The sequence below is a fragment of the Rhinoraja longicauda genome, chromosome 8 (assembly GCF_053455715.1).
Source record: "Rhinoraja longicauda isolate Sanriku21f chromosome 8, sRhiLon1.1, whole genome shotgun sequence".
Taxonomy (NCBI): domain Eukaryota; kingdom Metazoa; phylum Chordata; class Chondrichthyes; order Rajiformes; family Arhynchobatidae; genus Rhinoraja; species Rhinoraja longicauda.
This window is the reverse complement of record NC_135960.1, coordinates 1,308,560-1,330,271: the sequence shown is the minus strand read 5'-3', so window position 1 is coordinate 1,330,271 and position 21,712 is coordinate 1,308,560. Positions and strand designations below refer to the sequence as shown.

Sequence of the window (21,712 nt, the reverse complement as noted above, 5' to 3'; positions counted from 1 at the left end):
TATTGAAGTAGTGATACAAACAGATCAGTATTTCTCCTGTTATAGATTTGGTAAGAAGTGTATCTTGCCAAGCTCCTTATGTCTGAAGCATTACGTCAGTGCATTCCCAATTATACTCTTAATTCTGGCTCCTCCCAGTCCATATATGCACATCTGCCCATATATGTATTCATCTCATGACAACCCCCCAAGTGTCCAAAAATAATACAGCAAGATACAAAATAATATAATATGCTAAGACGGCTAGTGGCACAAATGGCTCCTTCAGATAGTATTGTGGGGATGTTTTAAACTAGAGGGCTTTAAGTGTAAGATGAGAGGGGAGAAATTTAAAAGCAACCCAAGTGGTAAGTTTTTCACACAGATGGCATCAGGTAGTCCCGGGTAGCTGGGGAAATTGTGGTAATGAAGTCTGAGTTTGAATTTAGTGTGTTATCTCCAACTTGTGGGAATGAACTACTCGCCATGTGCAAGCACACTTCCAGTGCTGTCAAATGTAGCTTTCAATGGGTTCCTCAACCACCTGCATATTGCATTTTTAATTGATTAGTAAAAGTTGCTAATAGTGTTCACGAAATGGGTTTGGGGATGGATTAAGTTGGTATAGGAGAATCAGGGATGCAATTGGATTGGGAAAGATGGGTCAGAAACAGGATGGGGACATGAAAGGATGGAATAGTTTAGAGAAGATGCAATTGGATTAGGGCATTAAAGAAAGACGTGATTGATTTGGGGAAATGAGAATTATGTTCAGGGTCGAGAGAAAATGGAAAGCAAACTGTACATAGAATCTTTGGTATCCATGCTACATGATCCAAGCATAACACTCAATGGCCACAAATCAAGAAGAAATTCCCTTAAGTAGTGCTTTCTTTAGTCTGCTCTTTATGTGGGTAGCCCACACCTTTGGCAAATGAATTTTGCTCAAATGTGGCAGACTGTTTTTGTAAAAGGATTGATGTTAGATTACATTTTGAGCATTGTACCACCTGAGAGAATTTCTTGGTCGTGTTTATAATCAATCTCAATTTCTGCATTTTCCAAAATCATAAATTTACCCTAGTGCTGTTTCTGTTTTTGTCTTTTTTTCTAGTTGAAGTGAACTGATACTATAAAATTATACTTTCAGAAAACGGATGAAACCAATGTGGCAGCAGATAAACTTCAACGTAAGGTGAAACTTATGGAAATACAACTAGCACAACTGGAAGACATACGTGATCAAGTGAGTACCATTAAGAAAGTTGTTTTACCTGCTGCATTTTGAAAGGACCAATTCTGAAATGTATAATGCTTTGTCCTCAGTTTTAAAAAAAAACTAGGAACCAAACGATATCACGATTTTATATTTTTATAAAGATTTTCAAATTGTTCCTCAGTGTTTTTAAAGCTAAAGACAAAGTTAAAGATATTATATAGTTGCAAACAAAGTGTTGTTAGCAGCTTCCTTGGAGCAAAAAGGACAGTCTGAAGAAAAAACCCGCCCACAAATCTCCTTTAAATATTGCCTTTTTCACAAAGTTATCTCCTCCAGTCTTTTACACTTCCTCCCTGGGAAAAGTGGTTCTGATTGTCCTATCTTTGCCTCTCATAATTTTATATAATTCTATCGAGTCCAAAGTAATTACTTGTTTTAAGCAGAAACTAGATTTTTTTTTAACATTGCGGAAAATGATAAATGGGATGACTGTCAAGTTTAGCTGGCTGTCAAGGACCTTAATCTAGTTTAGTTTACAGATCCAGAGTGGAAACGAGCCCTTTGGCCTCTGGACCAGCTCCTTTTCGTGATACCAAAGCACTGATCAGCAAATTGGCGGAAAGCGATACACTAGTTCTATCCCACACCTAATTTATACAAGCTAATTAACATAAAACAAACTGCACATCTCTGGAATGTGAGAGGAAACAGGAGCACCCGGAGAAAATCCACGCGGTCGTAGGGAGAACTCTGTACAGACTTCACCCACAGTTTGGATTGAACCCTGGTCTCTGTCACTGTATGGCAGCAACTCTACTGCTGCGCCATTGTGTCATCCCATTATTATGAAAATGTAGGAAAATAACTGCTGATGCTGGTACAAATCGAAGGTATCACAAAAAGCTGGAATAATTCAGTGGGTCAGGCAGCATCTCTGGATAGAAGGAATGGATGACGTTTCGGGTCGAGACCCTTCAGACTGAGAGTCTACTGTGATTGTAATGAAAATTGGTTCATGAGTTGAGATGTGCTGAGCAGCCCTTTCTCCTTTTACAGGAACGTGTTTATTGGCAGAAGAAGGTGGACCACATACAAAACCTTGAACAGGGAGATACACACAGAGCAGATCTAGAACAAGCTCTTAAAGAGATTCATGCTGAGTATGAACAGCTTGCCAAGAGAAATAAAGATGATATGGACAAATATAAGCAGAAGGTATATATATATATATAAAAATGCATTATAATTATTGTTGTGTCACTAAATATAGGAAAACACATTTTGCAGTTATTGGCTATCAATAAATAATTAAATATGATCCTACTGAAATAAAATATGAACTCAATAACTTGCGTCCTCATCTAACGTATACCAGAGCCATATTAGAATGAATTAGACAGATTATACCAGCTACAAAACAATAACCTCTAAACAAACGGAAACTTAATGAAAAGGACACCAAGATTCGGCTGCATTTGCTCTATTGGTTTAGTTTAGAGATACTGCACGGAAACAGGCCCTTCGGCCCACCGAGTCCATGCCGACCAGTGATCCCTGCATAGTAACACTACTCTACACACACGAGGGACAATTCACACTTGTACCACGCCAATTAACCTACGAATCTGTATGTCTGGAGTATGGGATGAAAACAACGATCTCTAAGAAAACCCACATTGTAACAGAGTTCCATCCATGCAGGGTCCCGACCCAAAGCAGCGACCAGCCTTCTGCCCCCACAGATGCTGCTTGACCTACTGAGTTCCTCCAGCAGTTTATTTTCTGCCTTAGCTGATGTGAGATGGGCATTACAAAGCAGTAGAAATTGGGGCAATGATTTCTACAAAGAAAAGGCTACACAGTGAAACCCACCAAACTGAGCTGCTGCACAAGTAGATTGGTAACCGGTCACAGTCGGAATGAGAGGCCAAACCTTGATACTTCAGTGAGCAAACTTTATAGAGACAGCATGGAAACATGACCTCTTGCCCACCGAGTCCGCACTGACACACGATCACCAGTTCACATGCTGTCACAGGGAGAGCGTACAAACTCCATGCAGTCAGCACCTGGAGTCTGGTTCAAACCTGGGTGTCTGACGCTGTGAGGCAACACGGGTGGCACAGTGGCACAGCAGTAGAGCTACTACCTTACAGGACCAGTGCCCTGGGTTTGATCCTGACTGCAGGTTCTGTCTGTACGGAGTTTGTACGTTCTCCCTGTGACATGCATGGGTTTTCACTGAGATCTTCGGTTTCTTCCCACACTCAAAAGACGTATAGGTTTGTAGGTTAATTGGCTTGGTATTAATGTAAATTGTTCCTAGTGTGTGTAGGGTAGTGTTGGTATGCGGGGATTGCAGGTCGGTGTGGACTCGAAGGGCCTGTTTCCGCACTGTATCTCTAAACTAAAACTAAGTTAAACTCTACTGCTGCACCACTGCTCCACCCATATACAGATGGCAATTTTATGTGTATTGGCAAAGATGTACTTGGGTCAGTGTATCACACATTTAATGCAGGTAGACACAAAATACTGGAGTATCTCAGCGGGACTGGCAGTATCTCTGGAGAGAAGGAATGGGTGAGGTTTTGGGTCGAGACCCTCCTTCAGACGTCACCCATTCCTTCTCTCCAGAGATGCTGCCTGTCCCACTGAGTTACTCCAGCATTTTGAATGAATGAATAAGTTTATTGGCCAAGTATGCATATACAAGGAATGTGCCTTGGTGCTCCGCTCACAAATGACAACACAAACATACAGTTAACAATTAAGAATAAAGCATAAACATATCAAAACAATAAGGATACACCATTACGGTCTAAACATGTGGGTAAAAATAAACCAGAGCAAAAAAGAGACTACAGGCTTTGGTTATTGAGTAGAACTATCACTCGTGGGAAAAAAAGCTGTTTTTATGTCTGGCTGTGGCTGCTTTGACAGTCCGGAGTCGCCTTCCAGAGGGAAGTGCTTCGAAGAGTTTGTGGCCAGGGTGAGAGGGGTCAGAGATGATCTTGCCCGCTCGCTTCCTGGCCCTTGCAGTGTACAGTTCGTCAATGGGGGGAAGGTTGCAGCCAACAACCTTCTCAACTGATCGAGCGATCAGTTGCAGCCTCTGGATGTCGTGCTTGGTGGCTGAGCCAAACCAGGCCATGATGGAGAAGGTGAGGACGGACTCAATGATAGCAGTATATAATTGGACCATCATTGCCTGTGGCAGATTGTGTTTCTTCAGTTGCCGCAGGAAGTACATCCTCTCTGTTGGGCCTTTTTGACTGGAGTCGATGGTGGCCCCCCATTTAAGGTTCCTGGAGATGATGGTTCCAAGGAACTTAAATGACTCCACAGATGTGACTATGCTGTTGTTGATGGTGAGTGGGGGGAGGGGAGGGGGATCTCTTCAAAAGTCTATGATTAGTTCCACTGTCTTGAGAGCATTGAGCTCCAGGTTGTTGCAATGACACCAGGACGCCAGATGTGTCACTTCCCATCTGTAGGCAGATTCCTCCCCATCCTGGATCAGTCCAATCAGGGTAGTGTCATCCGCAAACTTGAGGAGCTTCACAGATGAGTCTGTGGAGGTGTAGTCGTTGGTGTAGAGAGAGTAAAGGAGAGGAGAGTACGCAGCCTTGCGGTGCTCCTATGCTGAGGGTCTGCGGGTACGAGATGTGCTTTCCCAGTCTCGCATGTTGCTTCCTGTCCGTCAGGAAGTTGATGATCCACTGACAGAGGGGTTCAGGCGCAGTCAGCTGGGAGAGACATTTTGTGTCTACCTTTGATTTAAACCAGCATCTGCAATTCTTTCCTGCACACATTTAATGCACCTTTCAAGGCACGCATGTCTAAATTACTTTAATCACTTTTACAGTTTGAAGATACAAATTCCAAAGCTTTGGAAAATGCCAAGAGGGAACTTGAATGCTATCGCAAGGAGGTGAATGAGCTAAAATTAAAAGTAAGTATCTTCCTTTTATTTTAATTATATATATATATATATATTATATCAGGCTTATTTTCTTAAGCTTAAAGGTAGAAACCCTACTGCAACATAGTCATATAGAATGGCATCTACCCCTTTGGCCCAACATGCCCATGGTGGCCAAGATGCCCATCTCCACTAGTCCCACCTACATGCGTTTGGTCTATATCCTTCTAAACCTTTCCTATACATGTACTTGCCAAGAATATTGCACTAGTACATGTGTCAACTTCCTCCTCTGGCAGCTCATTCCATACACCCACCACCTGTGCTCCATGGAATAAAGTCCTAGCCTGCTAAACCACTCCCTCAGCTATAAAAATAGTATCTTAAGAGCTACTTTATTGACCAAGTTTTTGATGCAGTGTCAATTTTGTTTAATGATACTCGTCTAGAGCATTCTGGATTTGCTTTGCTATTTTAAAGAGACTATAAAACATGTCATTTTTGCTTTTAGAGTGATAGTGTGGAAACAGGCCCTTCGGCCCAACCTGCCCACAACAATGCCCCAGCTACCCTAGTCCCACTTGCCTGCGCTTGGCCCATAATTCTCCAAACCTGTCCTATCCATGTACCTGTCCAACTGTTTCGTAAACAATGGGATAGTCCCAGCCTCAACTACCTCCTCTGGCAGCTCGTTCCATACACCCACCACCCTCTGTGTGGAAAAGTTACCCCTCGGATTCCTATTCACCTTTTCCCCTTCACCTTGAACCTATGTCCTCTGGTCCTTAATTTCCCTACTCTGGGTAAAAGACACTGTGCATCTACCCAATCTATTCCTCTCATGATTTTTTAAGACTTCGATCTGTCCAGATTCCACCTAACCATGGAGCATCACCTTATGTTTCACGGGCAGCTCACAACCCAGCAGTGTGAACGTAGATTCCTCTAATTTCAAATAACTCCTGCATTCCTTTCCCTCCATGCTAGTCGTCCTACCTGTTCCACTAGTCGCATCCTTGTGTCCCTCTTTTTTATCACACCTTCCCCGGCCAACAATGGGCCATTGTGGGCTCCATCCTTCCTGAGGTCATCTGTTGTCGGCCCTGACTTGTTTAGGCTTTTTCTCGCCTCCAGTTTATTTCTTCCTGCCCCACATCTACGTTCAGGCTGAGGAAGGGTTCCAACCCAAAATGTCATCTATTTTTCTCCAGAGAAGCTGCCTGACCTGCAGAGTTATTCCAGCATTTGTGTCTACCTTCAGTATAGACCAGCATCTGCAGTTCCTTCCAAATCGTGCATCCATATTGGGTTTTTTGTCATTGCCACTTAATTAAACAGTTGAGTGAAATTAATGTCCTGTTTTTACTGCCTAGTTCAGTAAATTGTGATAATCACATGGCTGTTTTAACATGTTCACAACTGGTGTATTTGAAAATGTTGTTTTCTCAAAGGATGAACTAATGAAGAACTCGCTTATAGAAAAGGACAAAGATATATACAGACAGAAAGAGTGCAGTAAAGTACTGGAAAGAAAGATTGTCCGTCACACAAATGAATTTCAGGAGCTATTAAACGTAAGGACGCAGCTTGAGCAAGAGATTGCTACTTACAAAAATTTACTCGGCCAAGTGGAAAAGAAAGCAAGGTCAGTATTGTTTGACAGATGTAGAAAATTACATTACCTGGAATTGATGTTGTTGTTTTCTTCAAAACTTGTGAAAGGAATTTTGTGCGAAGTGACACAGACACGCTGAGCACGTGTCAGAAGCTGCTGAACAGACTCTGGAGATGGAGGAGGTTGTGAATCTTCAGGAATGTCTATCCCAGAGAGCAGTGGAATCTGAATCATTGAGTGTGTCCGTGGCTGAGGCAGATTGACTTTTGGACCACAGAAGTTACTAGAAACAGGCGGGGAAGTGAGATTGAAAGCCAAAACCAAATCATTGGTAATCATACTGAAATATGAGGCAGGCTCAAGGTAATATGACCTTTTTCCATCTAGAAAACAACCCACATCTCCTTAAATCCAATTGGCCAGGTTGACTGTATCCCATGTGATCTAATCTTCCAGACCATCGGTACCTTGTCAAAGGCTTTGCTAAAGGCCATGTAGACAACATCTACTGTAGTTCTCATCAATCTTGGTCACTGCTTCAAAAAATGCAATAACATTTCATGTGCTCAAAGGATCATCAGTTTTTCTCTTTCCAAATGCACATAGATTCTGTCACTCAGAAACCCTTCCAATAACCTATCCACCACTCATGTCGGGCATACAAAGTCTGTTATTCCAAGGCTTTTGCTTGCAGCCTTTCTTAAAAAACAATATTGGACATCCTCTAATCTTCTGGTACCTCTGCCATAGTCTATGGCTTTGCTAGGGTCCTGCAATTTCTTCCCTGGCTTTCCACAATATCCTGGAATTATCTATCTTTATTTATACTTCCATCACCTCCAGCACAGATGCGCAGCGGTAGAGTTGCTGCCTTACAGCGCCAGAGACCCAGGTGGGACTGCCCCCCATGCTCAGTACGGCTCCAACAAAGCCAGTCTCAACCATATCCAAGTCCATTGCCAATCAAAAACCAAAATATGTAGATGCATGAAATCTGAAATTGTTTAAACAGACATGGCTGGATTACTCAGCACAACGGGAGGCATTTGTGGAGTGAGAAAGAGAATGAATGTTCCTGGTCGGAGACCACTTGAACTAGCAATGCATATCCTTCGTAAGATAGAGCACATCAACTATTTGAAATTAGGTTCAAGAGTGGAGGGGAGGGTTAAAAATCAGAAGATAAATGTCTTTGCAATGTTTGGGTTCTGAGATATCCCAGCTCTGGACCTCCTTACAACATAGTCCATACCGCATAGAACAGCATAGGACCAGGTTCTTTGGCACACAATTTCCATGCTGTACATGATTCCAAGTCAACTAATCTCCTCTGTCTGCACATGATCTATAATCCATCTTTACCATGCATAACAGTGTGCCTATCTAGCAGCGGTAGAGTTGCTGCCACACAGCGCCAGAAACCCGGGTTTGGTCCTGACTACGGGTGCTGTCTGTACAGAGTTTGTACGTTCTCCCCGTGACCTCGTCGGTTTTCTCTGGTTTTCTCCCACTCTCCAAAAGATGTACAGGTTTGTAGTTTAATTGGCTTCGGTTAAAAAAAAATATTGTCCCCAGTGTGTAGGATATTGCTAGTGTACGGGGATTGCTAGTTGGCATGGGCCGAAGGGCCTGTTTCCACACTGTATCTCAAAATCAAATTAAACTAAACACAAATGCAGAGAACTGGACTTGTCACAAATTTCTTCACCCCGTACACTTGCCCCAATTTAGAGAGTCATGAAGAACAGTGTTGCTCACCTGACAATCAGCTACTTGTAGTATTTGGAGTCTCGTGATCTATATCAATCTTTTTTGCATTTATTTTTCAAGTGCTGCCAGGTACAGTGACTTATGGAGCCCATTCACATTTATAATTAATCCATTGACATTTTGTACCACTTGCAACATTGGAGGCCATTTGGTCCATTGTGGAATGAACCAGATTTGATAAGGGAACTCAAGGTAAAAGAGCCATTAGGATGTAGTGATCATAATATGGTCAGTTTTAATCTACAATTTGAGAGGGAGAAGGGAAAATCGGAAGTGTCAGTATTGCAGTTAAGCAAGGGGGACTATGGAGGCATGAGAGAGGAGCAGGCCAGAGTTGACTGGAAAGATACCCCAGCAGGGAAGACGGTGGAACAACAATGGCAGGTATTTCTGGGAATAATACAGAAGGTGCAGGATCAGTTCATTCCAAAGAGGAAGAAAGATTCTAAGGGGAGTAAGAGGCTACCGTGGCTGACAAGGGAAGTCAAGGACAGTATAAAAATAAAGGAGAAGTGTAACATAACAAAGATGAGCGGGAAGCCAAAGGATTGGGACTCTTTTAAAGAGCAACAGAAGATAGCTCCTCTGTCCCTCCCTTCCCCTCCTCCTTCCCAGATCTCCCTCTATCTTCCTGTCTCCACCTATATCCTTCCTTTGTCCCACCCCCGACATCAGTCTGAAGAAGGGTCTCGACCCGAAACGTCACCCATTCCTTCTCTCCCGAGATGCTGCCTGACCTGCTGAGTTACTCCAGCATTTTGTGAATAAATCGATTTGTACCAGCATCTGCAGTTATTTTCTTATATATAACTAAAGGCAATACAGGAAGGAAAGATGAGGTACGAAGATAAGCTAGCCAAGAATACAAAGGTGGATAGTAAAAGCTTCTTTAGGTGCATGAAGAGGAAAAAAATAGTTAAGACAAATGTGGGTCCCTTGAAGACAGAAGCATGTGAATGAACAATGGGGAACATTGCAGGTGAATTTATTCACTGAGGAAGACACCAACAATCTCCCAGATGTACTAGTGGACAGAGGTCTTGGGTTGACAGAGGAACTGAAGGAAATTCATATTAGGCTGGAAATGGTGTTGGGTAGACTGATGGGACTGAAGGCTGATAAATCCCCAGGGCCTGATGGTCTGCATCCCAGGGTACTTAAGGAAGTGGCTCTAGAAATCGTGGACGCATTGGTGATCATTTTCCAATGTTCTATAGATTCAGGATCAGTTCCTGTGGATTGGAGGGTAGCTAATGTCCCACTTTTTAAGAAAGGAGCGAGAGAGAAAATAGGAAATTATAGACCAGTTAGTCTGACATCAGTGATGGGGAAGATGCTGGAGTCAATTATAAAAGACGAAATTACGGAGCATTTGGATAGTAGTAACAGGATTGTTCCGAGTCAGCATGGATTTACGAAGGGGAAATCATGCTTGACTAATATTCTGGAATTTTTTGAGATGTAACTAGGAAAATGGACAAGGGAGAGCCAGTGGATGTGGTGTACCTTGACTTTCAGAAAGCCTTTGATAAGGTCTCACATAGGAGATTAGTGGGTAGGATTAGAGCACATGGTTTTGGGGGTAGGGTACTGACATGGATAGAAAATTGGTTGGCAGGCAGGAAACAAAGAGTAGGGATAAATGGGTCCCTTTCAGAATGGCAGGCAGTAACTAGTGGGGTACCGCAAGGCTCAGTGCTGGGACCGCAGCTAGTTACAATATACATTAATGACTTGGATAAAGGGATTAAAAGTAACATTAGCAAATTTGCAGATGACACAAAGCTGGGTGGCAGTGTGAACTGTGAGGAAGATGCTCTGAGGATGCAGGGTGACTTGAACAGGTTGTGTGAGTGGGCAGATGCATGGCAGATACAGTTTAATGTGGATAAATGTGAGGTTATCCATTTTGGTGGGAAGAACAGGAAAGCAGATCACTATCTGAATGGTGTCAAGTTAGGAAGTGGGGAAGTACAAAGAGATTTGGGTGTCCTTGTTCATCAGTCACTTAAAGTTAGCATGCAGGTACAGCAGGCAGTGAAGAAAGCTAATGGCATGTTGGCCTTTATGGCAAGAGGAGTTGAGTATAGGAGCAAAGAGGTCCTTCTGCAGTTGTACTGGGCCCTAGTGAGACTGCACCTGGAGTACTGTGTGCAGTTTTGGTCTCCAAATTTGAGGAAGGATATTCTTGCTATTATGGGCGTGCAGCGTAGGTTTACTAGGTTAATTCCCGGAATGGCGGGAGTGTCATATGTTGAAAGACTGGAGCGACTAGGCTTGTATACGCTGGAATTTAGAAGGATGAGAGGGGATCTTATTGAAACATATAAGATTATTAAGGGATTGGACACGTTAGAGGCAAGAAACATGTTCCCAATGTTGGGTGAGTCCAGAACCAGGGGCCACAGTTTAAGAATAAGTAGGCCATTTAGACGGAGATGAGGAGAAACGTTTTCAGTCAGAGTTGTAAATCTGTGGAATTCTCTGCCTCAGAAGGCAGTGGAGGCCAATTCTCTGGATGCTTTCAAGAGAGAGCTAGATAGAGCTCTTAAATATAGTAGAGTCAGGGGGTATGGGGAGAAGGCAGGAACGGGGTACTGATTGTGAATGATCAGCCATGATCACATTGTGTAGGAAAATAACTGCAGATGCTGATACAAATCGAAGGTATCACAAAATGCTGGAGTAACTCAGCAGGTCAGGCAGCATCTCTGGAGAGAAGGAATGGGTGACATTTCGGGTCGAGACCCTTCTTCGGACTGATGTCAGGGGGGGTGGGACAAAGAAAGGATATAGGTGGAGGCAGGAAGATAGTGGGAGAACTGGGAAGGAACTATCTAAAGTTAGAAGTCAATGTTCATACCGCTGGGCTGTAAGCTGCCCAAGCGAAATAGAGTCATAGAGTCCTACAGCACAGAAAGAGGCCCTTCGGCCCATCGTGTCCGCGCCGCCCGTTACCAAAACAGTCTAATTTTAATCCCTTTTTCCCGCATTTGGACCATAGCCCTGAATGTTGTAGCATTTCAAGTGCCCATCCAAATGCCTCTTAAACGTTGTGAGTGTTCCCCCAATTTGCGGTGGTCCTCACTATGACACTGGAGGAGGCCCATGACAGAAAGGTCAGACTGGGAGGGGGAATTGAATGCTCAGCCACCGGGAGATCAGGTTGGTTACATCGAATGGCTCGAAGGGCCAACTGGCCTACTCTTGCATCTATTGTCTATTGCTCCATTGAGTCCATATTGACTGTCAGAGGTAGACACAATGCTGGAGTAACAGTGGGACAGGCAGCATCTCTGGAGGGAAGGAATGGGTGATGTTTCGGGTTGAGACCCTTCTTCAGACTGATGTCAGGGGAGTGGGTGGGACAGAGATAGAATGTAGTCTGACACAGTCAGACTGGTGAGAGAACTGGGAAGGGGGAGGAGATGGCGAGAGAGAGAGAGAGAGAGAGAGAGGGAAAGCAAGGGCCATTTGAAGTTAGAGAAGTCAATGTTCATACCGCTGGGGTGTAAGCTACCCAAGCGAAATATGAGGTGCTGTTCCTCCAATCTCAGGACTGATCTCTAGTTGTTGGTAGGATGGTTGCATTGCTTGATAACAACTGGGAAGAAACTTTGTTTTTTAGATTTAGAGATACAGCGTGGAAATAGGCCCTTCGGCCCACCGGGTCCGCGCCGCCCAGCAATCCCCGCACATTAACACTGTCCTACACACACTAGGGACAATTTTTACATTTGCCCAGCCAATTAACCTACATACCTGTACGTCTTTGGAGTGTGGGAGGAAACCGAAGATCTCAGAGAAAACCCACGCAGGTCACGGGGACAACGTACAAACTCCGTACAGATGGCGCCCGTAGTCAGGATCGAACCTGAGTCTCCGGCGCTGCATTCGCTGTAAGGCAGCAACTCTACCGCTGCGCCACCGTGCCGCCCTTTTTTAATTGTGACGGTGACTCATTTAAAATTTTGCTGTTACAAGTTGAATAGCTTACTTACATTACTGTTATTGTCTTGGGGTTTTTTTGAAGTTGCAAGTAAATTCTAGTCCCAGTACTCGAACTGTTACGGCTCCTGTCCAAGGCTGAAAATGGGAAGTGGCCTGATGGCTTCTGCCCCAGATAAGGAAATGAGTGCAGTTATACAGTTTGCCCCTTGAAAATTTGCTAGAGTTACTTATGGTGAAATGAAGAAACCATTTAAAGAAGAAAACCATAATCTAGAATTAGTAGGAAATAAAGCTGCAAACGCTGGTTTAAATCAAAGGTAAACACAAAATGTTGGAGTAACTCAGTGGGTCAGGGAGCATCTCTGGAGAGAAGCAATGAGAGACATCTTGACCTGAAACATCACCCATTCCTGACCCGCTGAGTTACTCCTGACCCGCTGAGTGTCTACCTAGAATTAGTAGCTTAACATTTTATAAAATTAAAATAAATAACAATTACTCTGGTATTACTTTGCAGGGACTACTCAACTCAGCCATCTATCACTGATAAAGGTACGTGCTAAAAATCAATTTGTTAATATTGTTTTTATTATGCTAACTTTGTGTTTCTTCTTTGAGCTACATATTTCTGGAATTAGCCCAGATTCCAGTTAGGTTGTGAGGCAAATTTAGCAAGAGACATTGATCATTGAGTCCGTTAGTGAAGACATCCACGTTAGGCAGTATGGCTCTCATGACCATCATCTTATTATATTGCTCACTAAACCCAAGGATGGGTTTAGCTTTAACCCCACTGCAACAAAACATATCTGAGGCATCCAGCACAGGAACTGGCCCATTGGCACATCATGTTATTATGCTGATTTATTTACCCAATTACACATCCCATTTGTCCACATTGGGTCAAGTTTATTGTCATATGCACAATGAGATACAGGTACAAGAGGTGCCAGAGGAGGTAGTTGAGGCAGGAGCTGTTGCAACATTTAAGAAATAATTAGACAGGTACATGGAAAGGGCAGGTTTAGATTGATACATGGGGCAAACGCGGGCAGGTGGGACTAGTGTAGATTGGACATGTTGGTCGCTGTTGACAAGTTGGGCCAAAGGGCCCGTTTCCATGCTATATCAATCTACAAAGAAAATCTTGCTTGCAGCTGCATCACCAGCACACGGCACACAGAATCTTACTGGTATATAAATTATACATACAATTTTTTTAAGAAAGTAGACCAAACAAAAAACAAAAGCATTGCACTTTGTCAAAGAATTTCTACATCCCTTAATTGTCACAGATCTTCTTCACGCAATACTTTTGAAATCCAGAAGCATCTAGATTGATTATTGTACAAGTTAACTGTCTGAATTCTAAATTTAGATATTTCAATACTCTGAAATGTGTTTTACTTAACCAATTAATAATTGCTTTTCCTGTAGAAGAGGATAGAAGAGACACTAATGAGACATGCATAATCTCTTCATCCGATGAAGACAAGGAATCTGAGGTAATATTAAAATTATATAAATTTACACCTGTGGAGTAAGATGTCTGTTAAACTGCAGGTACTGAAAGACACCAGTCAGTCACAGTGGTGGCTAAAGCTTGGCATAGACTTCAAAGTAGCTATGCATCTGAGTGTGAGAAGATGCTTCCAATTATTGAGCAGGAAAGCTAACATTCACAGTGTATACCAGAGAGGATACATTTGTCAAACATGCTGGCATTAGTTTTGATTTATAGTCATTTAATTCTTAATGATACTCTCTTAATCTATAGATCACTGCACATTCAGCAGGGCTTGAGAAAACTGGATATTTATGTTAATTTTTATGTAGTTGTGTGTCTTGTTGCTTTTTTTAGTATGACAATAAACTAACCTTGAAACCTTAAACTTTACTTTAGGTAATTGAGTATTTAAGTAAAGGTATTTAAAGTAGTAAAAGACTAGTTCCAGCCATTCTATTTCTTGTAGAAACAAGGAACTGCAGATGCTGTTAAATACACAAGGACAAAGTGCTGGAGTAACTCAGCTGGTCAAGCAGCATCTCTGGAAAACATTGATAGTTTGAGTTTGGTTACATTTGGATAGGTGACGTTTTTCGTGTCTAGAAAAAGGGTCTTGACCCGAAACGTCATCTATCCATGTTCTCCAGAGATGCTTCCTGTCCCGCTGTATTACTCCAGCTCTTGGTCTTTAAAATTTTTTATATTTCTTGTAAAGAGTAAAATACACAAGATGGAATTACTGAACCTGCTGGGTACATCTGAGCTAATCAGAAGCATATCAGGTGGAGATGCAAGGAAATGCAGATGCTGGAATCTGGAACAAAAAACGAAATGCTGGAGGAACATGGAACAGGGGGAAAGAAAAATATGGGAGTTGGGGGTGGGAGAGGAGTGTAAGGAGGAGGGTGACTAGAGTCATGGGAAGGCCTGAATAGAGTGGATGTGGAGAGGATGTTTCCACCTGTGGGAGAGTCTAGGACCAGAGGGAATGGCCTCAGACTAAAAGGACGTACCATTAGAAAGGAGATCAGGAGGAATTTCTTTAGTCGGAGGGTGGTGAATCTGTGGAATTAATTGCCACAGACGGGTGTGAAGACCAAGTCAGTGGCTAATTTTGAGGCAGAGATTGACATATTCTTGATCGGTATGGGTGTCGGGGGTTACAGGGAGAAGGCAGGAGGATGGGGTTGAGTGGGAAAGATAGATTGGCAATGATTGAATGGCAGAGTCGACTTGGGCTAAATGGCCGTATTCTGCTGCTATAACATAATCCTATGGGGGTAGGAGATGTATGTACAGGGCAAGGGGGGGCTAGAGGGCTATTACTTGAAAGTGGAGAATTCCGTGTTCATATCATTGGGTTGTAAGCTTCAGGGTAGTGTAGGAACAGGCACCTCTTCCCATTTCATAGAAACATAGAAAATAGGTGCAGGAGGAGGCCATTTGGCCCTTTGAGCCAGCACCATCATTCATTGTGATCATGGCTGATAATCAACAATCAGTAACCCATGCCTGCCTTCTCCCCATATCCCTTGATTCCACTAGCCCCTAGAGCTCTATATAACTCTCTTTCAAATTCATCCAGTGAATTGGCCTCCACTGCCTTCTGTGGCAGAGAATTCCACACATTCATAACTCTCTGGGTGAAAAAGTTTCTTCTCACCTCAGTTTTAAATGGCCTCCCCTTTATTCTTAGGCTGTGTGGCCCCTGGGTTCTGGACTCACCCAACATTGGGAACGTTTTTCCTGTATCTAGCTTGTCCAGTCCTTTCTTAATTTTGTACATCTCTATAAGATCCCCTCTCGTCCTTCTAAACTCCAGTGAATACAAGCCCAGTCTTTCCAACCTTTCCTCGTATGCCATCCCGGGGATTAACCTGGTAAACCTACGTTGCACTGCCTCAATAGCAATTTCACTTCAACATGTGCAGCTAGTGATGGAAAGAGATAGTGAAGCAGATGTTTAGACAGCACGGGAAAAAATGCAATCCCATGTTCTTGCTGTGTTTCCAACCTACTTGAGCCCCCACCTGGAAACGTGCTGATTTTGCAGTATTTCCATCCTTTCCCAAAGGTTAATTTTAAATAGGGATTTACCACTTAACAATTAAGTTTCTTTTTACAGATTCAATGAGCTCGAACATCACAAGACATAAGGCCATAAGGCGCAGGAGCAGAATTAGGCAATTCGGCCCATTTAGTCTGCTCAGCCATTCAATCATGGCTAGCCTATTTTTCCCATCAATCCCCATTCTCCTACCTTCTCCCTATAACATTTGATGCCCCATTTGACTCAAGATGGATCAGCTATGAATGAATGGAGTAGACTTGATGGGCCGAATAGCCCAAATCTGCTCCTATCACTTTGGAACATGAGCTCAACCATTGGGAAACAAATCACATTCAAATCAGGAAATAATCAACTTAAGCTGGTGCCTCCACACAAGCCTCCTTCCCCACCCGCCCTTCCCCACCCGCCCTTCCCCACCCGCCCTTCCCCACCCGCCCTTCCCCACCCGTCCTTCCCCACCCATCCTTCCCCTTGCCTACTCCTTGGCAAAAATTGCTAAGTTACAATTGTAGAAACAAAGAACTGCAGATGCTGCTTTACACCAAAGTGCTGGAGTAATTCAGCGGGTCAGGCAGCCGGGTGGGTGACATTTCGGGTCGGGACCCTTCTGCAGACTAAAAAAGGGTCCTGTCCCAAAAGGAAGGTATCACAAAATGCAGGAGGAGAGAAGGAATGGGTGACGTTTTGGGTTGAGACCCTTCTTCAGACTGACCCAAAATATCACCCATCCTTTTTCTCCAGAGATGCTACCTGACCCGCTGAGTTATACCTGCACTTTGTGTCTTATCTCACATCCCAATTATAATCTTGGCCAATTTGCTATTCTCTACCATTCACTCGGAGCTGAATGAACCCGGTATGAAGGTCTCTAAAGACTTGATCAAATATCCTGGATTGCACTTAAATATTCAGTTTCTCTATGGGGCACTGTTACAGTGTGTGCTATCTATTGTAACTACTATCCACTGTAACTCATCAAGGCTTCTTCAGCTCAAGCTCTTAAACTTGCAACCTTTATTGGGCAGAAGGGCAATGGGGGTTACTAGCACCAAAAGACATCCTCCCATCACGTGGTCTCCTGACCTCAAATTTATTTGTTGCCCCTGAAGAATAAAAATTGTGCAAACTTCTTCAAAAACAGCCTTCAGCGCATGTCGACAAAGCACATTTAGCTAAATCCCTGTTACCTTCCCTTAGATCAATTAACAAAGGGTGAGAAATGCTGACTTGCCCCACAAAACTAATCTGTAAAAAAGATACAGGTGCTCCTCAGCTTATGATGGGTTCCGTTCAGAGAAACCCATCGGAATCCGAAAATATCGTATGTTGAAATGCATTTAATACAGGTGATCACGTGGCCGGAAGCGTTCGGCGGCTCGCTACGGGTCACTGCCATTTTCACCATCGCAAAGTCGAAATATCGCAAGTGGAAGCATCGTAAGCCGGGGAGCACCTGTATTGGAATTAATTTAGAGGGTAGCATAGCAGTAGAGCTGCAGTTCACGGCACCAGAGTCCTGGGTTCCATCCTGACTACAGGTGCTATCGGTACGAACCACATCTTTTCCTCTGGTTTGCTCCTGCATCCCAAGGCGAGCAGGTTAATTGGCCTTAGTGGGCAGGGAGTGGATGTGTAAATGGCATAACTAGTGTGAACGGGCGATTGATGGTCGGCGTGGACCCGGTGGGCTGAAGGGCCTGTTTCCATACAGAATCTCTAATCTAAACAAAAGACTGAGGGAGCATTCAAATGTCAAAGTTATTTTGGATAAGATGCTGCGTGCAGGCATAGAATCAAAGACATTTGGAAATAGATTGAAAATGTACACTGTTACTAATAATTTCTTCAATCCAATTATCTTCTGCAGGAAAATGAGGATTTGTGTGCCCTTGATCAAGACTAAAATAGACTGTAGAAAATGAACTGGCCACAGACCCGAGTCACATCAATTCCACGCTCTTAGTTACATTGTGTGAGGAGAGCTCTGACCTTTAACACAACATCAGAAAATCCACCTGTTGCACTTTTAGATTACTTGAACCAATGTGAGTTACAGACCACTAATTCTGATATTAGGCACAAATTACACCTGTATATTGTCTGGGAAATAAATCTTAATGGAAGTGCCTTTTGAGTTTTATTGTTGATGCAAACTGCAAATACATGATTGATATTTAGTACACTTGCTTATGTAGTTATAGTTTTGAATAATGGACACTATGCACACTTAACCAAAAATTAAAGTTCGGAACACCCTGTTTCTGGGGTAAATGCAGCCACACATTCTCGTTTGGCAGAACATAGAACAGTCTAGCGCAGGAAGAGGCCCTTCAGCCCACCATGTCTGTACTGACCATGGTGCTAATTACAAGTAATCCCATCTGTTTATTTTAATTTATTGTCATGTGTACTGGGATACAGTGAAACGCGCTTGTTGCATGCCAACCAGTCAGTGGAAAGACTATACATGATTACAATCAAGCCGTGTACAAAGAAGTGATAAGGGAATAACGTTTAGTGCAAGGTAAAGCCAGTAAAGTCTGGTTAAAGATAGTCCGAGGGTCTCTAATGAGGTAGATAGTTCAGAACTTCTCTTTAGTTGTGGTACAATGGTTCAGTTACCTGATAACAGCTGAGAAGAAACTGCCCCTGAATCTGGAGGTGTGCATTTTCACACTTCTGTACACCCTTGCCCGATGGGAGAGGGGAGAAAAGGATTGACCGGGGTGAGACTGGTCCTTGATTATGCTGCTGGCCTTGCCAAGGCAGCGTGAGGTGTAGATGGAGTCAATGGAAGGGAGGTTGGTTTGTGTGATGATCTGGGCTGCATCCTGAGTATTCTGCAGCCGAGGTATTCCACTCTTTTCGCACCTCTACAGATTTCTGGCCTTTGTAAGGCAGATTCTTAATTTAGCAAATGTCCTTTCATTTATGCCAGAAGACATGGGTCAAGAACAGTAAGAGCAAAAGCTTGTATAAACTGTACTGCCCCTTAGAATCAGATCTGATCATTAATAAGATTGTGTAGAAATAAGGAACTGCAGATGCTGTCTTACAAATGAAGACGCAAAATGCTGGAGTAACTCAGCGGGTCAGGCAGCATCTGGCGAACATGGATAGGTGACGTCTCACAGAGTACTGGAGTAACTCAATGGGTCAGGCAGCATCTGTGGAGAACATGGATAGGTGACGTTTCGGGTAGTGACCTTTCTCAATGCGTCTGAAGGGTCTTGACCCAAAACGTCAACTATTCATGTTCTGAGATGCTGCCTGACCTGCTGAGTTACTCCATTTTGTCTTCATTAATTACATCAGGGCTGAACTGACCTTTCAGTCGGTCTCCTCGACCCTTGATTTACCTCTAGTCAAAAGATCTACCTTGGAATATGCATCACAACACCATGCCTTTACTCTGCAGGGTAAAACATTTCAATGATTTCATTTGCTTCCGAAAAAGAGATTGTCTCAGTCAAAAGCAACAGTTTGTCGTGAGACTCTAGATTCCCCCATCAGTGGAAACATAATCTCATCGTCTACCCTTTATTTCTTTGCTACCCCCCCATCCCATATTGCGTGCATCTCAATAGGATCAGTTCTCATTCTTCCAAAGATGCACACAAAATGCTGGAGTAACTCAGCGGGACAGGCAGCATCTCTGGGTAGAAAGGATGGGTCGAGACCCTTCAGACTAAGAGTCAGGGTTGAGGGAGAGACTGAGAAAAGGGAGGACAAGATGTGAAGAGGAGACATCAAGGTGGACGGAGATCAAGGAAAATGTAGAAGCATACGAAGATCAGAGGACAGTCGGACTGGTCAGAGAGGGGGGGAGGGATGGGGGAGTGAGTGGGAGGGGTGGGGGAGGGATGGAGAGAGAGGGAAAGCAAAGGTTACGAAGTCTGAGGTCAATATTGATACAGATGGGATGATAGCTGCCCAAGTGAAATATGAGGTGATAATATATTCCTTTATTCGTCCCACACCGGGGAAATGTTCATCCAATTTGCATTGGGCCTCACTCTTTGACAGTGGAGGAGGCCCAGGGCAGAAAGGTCAGATTGGGAAAGTCAGAGGGGGAGTTAACGTGTTTAGCAACTGGGAGATCGTGTAGGTTTAGGCGGACTGAGCGGAGGAGTTCAGCGAAACAATCGCCAAGCCTGCACTTGGTCTCGCCGATAGATATTCTTCCAACGTAGATACAAAATGCTGGAGTAACCCAGCGGGTCAGGCAGCATCTCGGGGGAGAAGGAATGGGTGACATTTTGGGTCGAGACCCTTCTTCAGACTTCCAAACTCTTCGAAACTCCATTTTGCAAAATCTCACCATGTAAAGCAATCCCTTCTCATCCTAGGAATCAATTCTGTTAACTTTCTCGGTATTCCTTCCAAAATTAAGTAATCTCTATTCAATAAGGAAAGCAAAAATGCTGTTCTCAGAGTGCACGTCTCCCAGATTTCAGCACCACGACAAGAGGGGATTAAGTTTTAAATAGCTTCCTCGTTTTCTACAACCACGTTAGTAGTTGTTAATTTCCAGCCAATTTTTCACAGGATTGGAAAACAGTTCAACACAGGGTACAGAGAAGATTTACGAGGATGTCGCCAGGGCTAGAGGGTCTGAACTATAGGGAGAGGTTGAAGAGGCTGGGACTCTATCCCTTAGACTCGCTGGAGTTTAGAAGAATGAGGGGGGGGCCTCATTGAAACTGATCCTCGCACAATAGTGAGCGGCTTGGGTAGAGTGGATGTGGAGAGGATGTTTCCACTAGTGGGAGAGTCTAGGACTAGAGGGCACAGCCTCAGAATTCTATTAGGAAGGAGATGAGGAGGAATTTCTTTAGTCAGAGGGTGGTGAATCTGTGGAATTCTTTGCCACAGACGGCTGTGGAGGCCAAGTCAGGGGATATTTTTAAGGCAGAGACAGATAGATTCTTGATTAGTACGGGTGTCAGAGGTAATGAGCTAATGTACGGGGTGATTGCTGGTCAGCGTGGACATGCTGTGCGTATAAGGTAAAAGTTACGTTCATTATTGTTGCGTGTTCAGTGAAAAGCTTTAGTTTGCGTGCTATCCAATCAAATCAGATAACGTATATAATTTTGGGCGGTCACAGTGGCGCAGCGGTAGAGTTGCTGCCTTACAGCGAATGCAGCGGTGGAGACCCGGGTTCGGTCCTGACCAAGGGTGCTGTCTGTACGGAGTTTGCACGTTCTCCCCGTGACCTGCGTGGGTTTTCTCTGGTTTCCTCCCACACCAAAGACGTACAGGATTGCAGGTTAATTGGCTTGGTAAATATATCTTTTAATGTCCCTTGCGTGAGTAGGATGGTGTTAATGTGCGGGGATCGCTGGTCGGTGTGGATCCGGTGGGCCGAAGGGCCTGTTTCTGTGCTGTATCTCTAAAGTAAACTAAATCAACCCAACCCAAACACCAGTACAAATGGGAGAGCGAAAGGAAAGTTTTGGAATGTGTGACGTGGTTCTCAGCATTGTAACGCACCAGTTCTAGAGACAAAGTCCAATGTTCACAGTGAAGGTAGTAGGCTAGAGAATCAGGCTGATAACAAGTCTGATAACAGTGGGGGAAAAGCTTTTTGTGAGTCTGGTGGTACATTGTTTCAAGCTTCTGTATCTTCTACCCAACTACAAGACTGAGCTTGTATTCACTGGAGTTTAGAA

General features: G+C 43.7%; 1 protein-coding gene across 2 annotated transcripts in view; it reads left to right on the top strand.

Moving 5' to 3' along the window:
* The window catches only part of LOC144596165 (desmin-like), a 30,554-nt gene extending 12,399 nt beyond the window's left edge, over positions 1–18,155 (top strand). Inside the window, exons 3-9 of one of the 2 annotated variants that reach the window (XM_078404342.1) lie at positions 1,130–1,225; positions 2,255–2,413; positions 5,067–5,153; positions 6,575–6,768; positions 12,977–13,011; positions 13,897–13,964; positions 17,905–18,155. In XM_078404342.1, the coding sequence (XP_078260468.1) occupies positions 1,130–1,225; positions 2,255–2,413; positions 5,067–5,153; positions 6,575–6,768; positions 12,977–13,011; positions 13,897–13,964; positions 17,905–17,940 (675 nt within the window). In that variant the 3' untranslated portion in view covers positions 17,941–18,155. The remainder of the gene's footprint in view (positions 1–1,129; positions 1,226–2,254; positions 2,414–5,066; positions 5,154–6,574; positions 6,769–12,976; positions 13,012–13,896; positions 13,965–17,904) is intronic. The other variant, XM_078404343.1, reaches the window with a different exon arrangement.
* The last annotated feature ends 3,557 nt before the right edge of the window (positions 18,156–21,712 follow it).